The sequence below is a fragment of the Mytilus trossulus genome, chromosome 1 (assembly GCF_036588685.1).
Source record: "Mytilus trossulus isolate FHL-02 chromosome 1, PNRI_Mtr1.1.1.hap1, whole genome shotgun sequence".
Classification (NCBI taxonomy): domain Eukaryota; kingdom Metazoa; phylum Mollusca; class Bivalvia; order Mytilida; family Mytilidae; genus Mytilus; species Mytilus trossulus.
This window is the reverse complement of record NC_086373.1, coordinates 54,821,782-54,827,781: the sequence shown is the minus strand read 5'-3', so window position 1 is coordinate 54,827,781 and position 6,000 is coordinate 54,821,782. Positions and strand designations below refer to the sequence as shown.

General features: G+C 29.7%; 1 protein-coding gene across 1 annotated transcript in view; it reads left to right on the top strand.

Moving 5' to 3' along the window:
• Positions 1-272: 272 nt before the first annotated feature.
• The window catches only part of LOC134727577 (uncharacterized), a 63,478-nt gene continuing 57,750 nt past the window's right edge, over positions 273-6,000 (top strand). Inside the window, exons 1-2 of the mRNA XM_063591960.1 lie at positions 273-434; positions 2,612-2,745. Coding sequence (XP_063448030.1) covers positions 2,614-2,745 — 132 coding nt within the window. The 5' untranslated portion in view covers positions 273-434; positions 2,612-2,613. The remainder of the gene's footprint in view (positions 435-2,611; positions 2,746-6,000) is intronic.

Below are 6,000 nucleotides of genomic sequence, written 5' to 3'. Positions count from 1 at the left end.
ATTTCATATCTTTAAATATCGACTTTTAAAATCTGAATATGTATTCAAACATAGAATGAAAATATTGAGTAGGGTTAAGACTAATTAAACACAACAGGTAATCATCAATAGTTATTTAAGTAATACATGTGTTGACAAAAACAGATTAAATTCCATATCATATCCCTCAACGATCGACTCCTTCATCAACGAGTTCACATTGAAATCACCTAAGTAAATTTACATTGACAATTGCAAACAATTTAGCTAAGCTACAATTATGTAAAATAAGATTAAAGACATGTTTGCTCTGAATAGAAGGTGTGCATATTCATAATTTCGTGGTAAATTAATCGGCTGAATACATATACTTGCTTAGATCACAGTGTCTTCAACCTTATGAAGAACTAACACATGTATAGGTAGAGCTTATTTTGCACTACACTCACCTATAGGTATGTATATATGTTTCATCGTACTTTTCTCATAATCTCATATTTTAAGATACTTTACTAAAACTATTTATTGAGCAGCTTTTTTGATAAGTTGCTAAAGATTTGATTTTAGTTTTAACCGCAAACATAAGGATTTATGTAAAAAAAAATTAATAAAAAAATGATAAAACTTATGATATTTTAATTCATATAATAATGATGATGACAATTTAACAGAATTTCTTTTTTGTTTGAAAACGAAAGTACTAAGTTGATAATAAAGTACTTTCGAAGTTCAAACTTAGTACAATGACCATAGTGGTTTTTCTATGGGCATAAATTATTATCTTAATTTGACGGATATGTGTTACAAATAGCAACGAGATAGCTCAGCATATACATTGTCTGTTGAAATTTTAGATCATTCTAATTTAGTACTACTGTTATAAGGTGACATTAATATAACTTAGTTTTTTGGTACAAAATTTATAATTATTATTTTATAGTATCATATTTATTGTTTTTCAAGTTGTATTTTATTTTCATTTAAGACTTTCTTCCTTTCTTTCTCAAACATATTGTTTACAACTATTCTTCGATCCGGATGTTCTTACTATAATTACATTTTTTTGTACTTCATCACAATCCGCGAACTGAATGTTCTTGATTTTTTCAGCAAACCTTCATCTATTTCATCAAATATTATGTAAAAATGTATTAATGCATTTCATGCACCTTAATAGTTTCTGAAATACAAATCAAACATTGAATAATAAATCGTAATATATACATAATATATGATCGATATTTTATTCTTTTGAAATTATAAATGGTTATCGTTTTGAAATACGATTAGTATGTTTTTATTATCGTATGTTAGCTGTTTTTAATATTTTCAATTTTCTGAATAATTAATATGACGAATGATTTCTATAAAACAAAATACCAATGAATATTCAATTTGTACATTAAATAGTTTTATGAGATTGTTTTTGCATGAGAGGGAGATATAATTGAGGATACTTTGTTTAATAAATAGTAAAAAGGCAATGCAATTGTGGTCAAGATTTTAGATGGAACACTTCCCACGAAGCAATAATGACTGCGCTCAATCCTTCTTTTTTACCTATATTTTAAAATCAATATATATAATCAATCATCAATTAAAGTCAGACAAAACCAGTTCACTTTTAATATATTTTGAAATTTACATCATACGCTATTGCTTATCTAATATGCATTATATGTTCCCAAACCCCTTTACACATCCTAATAATAGAAAAAGCATGTACGAAACATTGAGGTGAGCTGTAAAAGAAATTACCGGAGAGAGTTATTAAATTCATGAAAGAAATAAAGGAAAATCTTCGTACTTGTATCATCCTTTTTTCCAATAAATATGTTACCGAAGTATGAGGCGTTCCTTTTGATGAATCATGCGAAAATATGGAAGGTTATTCAGTCATTTTGAGACAAAAAATGTAATATTTAGGGTTAATCGTATTTAATCGTATGAGAAACAGTGCGCAAAATAACAATCACTTATTTATTAAGGATGTAATTGAATCTTTGATTATCAAAATGTTATTTTTACGAATTAAAGATTTCTTTGTGAGGTATCTTGTGGGTTATTTTCTTTAGTGAGCTCTACTATTAAACATGCAAACGTGTTTAATCTTTGATAAAATCTGTTTCTATTATTTGTAATTCTTAAGTGTATGGTTATCATTTTTCACCTATTTTCAATGATTGGTCGGGCTCAATTTTCGATAATTAAACAAGACAGATTTTAAATTCTTGTAACATTTTAAATAACCCCCAAGTAACTAAGTTTTAATGTAAATCAAACAGTTAGTTAAAACTTCACTAATACTGAAGACGTTCTTTAATTTTACAAAAAAAAATGGCAAGTAGAAAATCTAGATCGAGTAGTACGACTTCTGTTAATCTGGCTTCGACAAAATTTCGAAGATTTTCATCCTCACCGGAAAGGGAATGGCATTGGAGCTCATCTACAATCGACCAGCCACTGAAACGGAGATCAACTACAGAAATTGTATCTTATTCTCGCGACAAAATAAACAATGATGGCAAACCTAATAGCGGCAGTGCTCTAAAGAAGTTTAAGGGTGCTATACGGGCGACAATGCTAGTTGGTAATAGAAGAACATCTGATTCTGTTATGTTTAAATTTTTAGCCATGTCTGATGATAAACGAAGAGGAACTATTCATGGGTCGCATGGAATCAATAGCAAACGTCGTAGTGGTGATACCTTATTGAAAGATTCTCGGCTGGTGTCATTCCTAAGTCGAAAATCGGAAGAAAGAAAGGTTAGATTTTGTAGAATATAGTAAGAACTGACAATCTAATTAAAATATTGATCTCTGATTATGTTATACTACATATGAGCTCATATTTTAATAAGATTGTAAGAACTGATTTATTGTCATGAACTATCATATTTTATTTTTTAAAAGAACATTTGAAAAAAACAAAAAACTTTATTTTTCCATCATTTATTTATTTCATATTAAATTTTTGTGGTTTTTACTCGTTGTATATATACCAGGATATGTTCAGCGTCTTCAATTGGCGGTATTGATGCTTTTTTATGCAATATAATGTATACTAGTAATTCATTGTAAGTCTATCGCTACGAACTACTGACCTTTTTCTGTCATGGTTATTGTATCCCACAATTTGATTAACAGTTAATTGATTTAAATGTCTTTTAAATTAATTGCTTAAAGAATAGCAGACAAAAAGAAAAAAAATCAATTTGGATTTCTCTTCAATACACGATTTGCAAAATCCTCATGAAATATGACACTTATACATTTTGTACCTTAGGACTTGTTTTTAAGATATTTGAATGTAAACTCTTGCAGTCACGTTAAATTAATATACATAATATAAAGTTTCATTATGCTTCCCTTATTCTTTGTTCAGTAATTCTCGAAATATGCTGTTTGACTTATTTCGCTAAATCTAAATTGTTAGTAACCGAATAACGAAGAAAAACATCGAAGAAATGTTTCTTTGACTACTAGTAATAGTTATTTTTAAAAATATCACAACACCATATTAATATCCCCTATTTTCATATTGGTTCAATGGGGTTTGTTTCGAAGAAAAACACCAAGAGAAAAAGCAATACACCATTTGCTTAACGAAATCAATATATGAATTTGGCATGGAACATTTAATGAATGGCTATTATTTATTTTGATTTTATTGAACCATAAAACTAATTTTTGACTATTCACATTGAATAATCCGCGAAGCGGATTATGTAAAATGTGAAGAGTCAAAAATTAGTTTTATGGTTCAATAAAATCAAAATAAATCATTGCCATTCATTATAAATAAATTTCTTTCAAAAATCAGGCTCAAAGAACTTTTTATATTATTTATATTCACAATAACAAGCGTACACACATGTTGGCGTATGAATACACAGCGTCAGAGTGGGCGTGTCGCCATCAAAATTGACAACATTGAAAATAAAACTAATAATTTTAACCAATCAGAAGACAGTAAAAACACCAAATTTATTTATTTACCAATGGCATATGGAAAGGAGCAGTATATTATCCCCTATTAAATATTAAAATGGCTTTTAGTTATGTCTTCCCTTCAATTTTTTAAAACGGATCCGATGAACAAGTAGCAAATCTTAATGTTTGTTCAAACAGTTTTTCTTAACTACACAATGTCTGAGCAAACAAATTAGACTTACTTTTTAAAATTTATTATTCAGTTATCCATAGCTGTTTTTTTTTTTTAAAGTTGTCCTCAACAAGTGTCAAATTAAACATTTTGTTTATAATAATATTTAGATTGTTTGATTTAATATTTCACAGTAATCCGTAAAACACATATACTTAATGTAAGCAAGTTATCAAAAGCCATATGAATTCATACCTGCATGTGGTCAATAGGTTTTCAGTCAAACTCATATGTCTTTTCATATCAGTTTCTTAGGGATTTGAATTTTCACTGTAAATAAAAAAAAAATTTGGCATTTGAGACATATAGTATAATACTGAACTTTTTATTTCAATTCTATTCTATATAGATATATAATAAATAAATCCTTATGATATACAAATATTGAGGTTTGGGCGGTATGATTGCCAATGACACAACTTTTCACCAGAGTCCAAATTCCGAACAGACAAGTGTTGCATGCCTTAAAAAAGTGAATAAAAAGAAAAGAAAAAAAACCACAAGCCTTTTTAAAAATTTATCAATGAAATAAAAAATCAAAGTTTAATTTCATCTCACCGGTATTAATACTGGCATGTTGCTGAAATCTGTGTTTAGATGCATGATTTTTTTATTAGTTGTTAGTGGCTTTGAACTAGCTGTCAGATGATAACTGCGAGTAATCTCATATCTGTTCATTGTGTCTTTTTGTATCGGGATGTATAAGTACCCGGCCACGTCCACTTGTATTTTTGTCCATGTGATGAGTTAAGCCTTTTTTAACTGATTTTTATAGTTCGTTCTTATGTTGTACTGTTATACCACTGTCCATGGTTAAGGGGTGGGTGGGTGGGGGGATCCCGCTAACATGTTTAACCCCGCAACATTATTTATGTATGTGCCTGTCCCAAGTCAGGAGCCTGTAAATTCAGTGGTTGTCGTTTGTTTATGTGTTACATATTTGTTTCTCGTTTATTATTTTACATAAATAAGGCCGTTAGTTTTCTCGTTTGAATTGTTTTACATTGTTTTCTCGGGGCCTTTTATATCTGACTATGCGGTATGGGCTTTGCTCATTGTTGAAGGCCGTACGGTGACCTATAGTTGTTAATGTCTGTGTCATTATGGTCTTTTGTGGATAGTTGTCTCATTAGCAATCATACAACATCTTCTTTTTTATATTGTTGGCCGTCCGTCCGTTTGTTCGCTTGTTAACTCTATATGGAAAAACATTAAATCCCAAAATACAAAGTGCAAAAGTCAAAAATTTGTTAAAGGCTACTGGAAATGAGAATACCAATTTAAAAGTTTCGTGCGTCCGAATCGCTTTTCTAAATTCACTTCCATCTAGAACGCTCAAGTTTAAACACTGAAAGACAGGGATGCTTAAAGAGATCACCTCCAGTTTTATGTGGGGTTCGTGTTGCTTAATCTTCAGTTTGTTTTCTATGTTGTGTCTTGTGTACTATTATTTGTCTGTTTGTCTTTTTCATATTAGGCCATGGCGTTGTCATTTTATTTTCGATCTATGAGTTTGGCTGTCCCTCTTGTATCTTTCGCCTCTCTTATAAACATGTTAACATTTAAGGAGTTATAATTATGAGGGAATTGGTCAAAGATCTATTAGAACGTTTTGTGGCGCTCAGAGAACGATGGTTTTAAACACGAATCACAATGTAATTAAGAAATAGATTGTGAAAACGAAAATATTATATAAATGATCATAACACTCATATGGACAGTCTGCAATAAAAACTCTCGAGTTCCCAGACCTTGTCCTTTCATCTCGAGAACTCTCGTGCGATCACCTTGGTTTGTAATATTAAATTTTAAACCATATCAAAAGAGTTTTTCTTTAAATCAAACAAAACGAACAA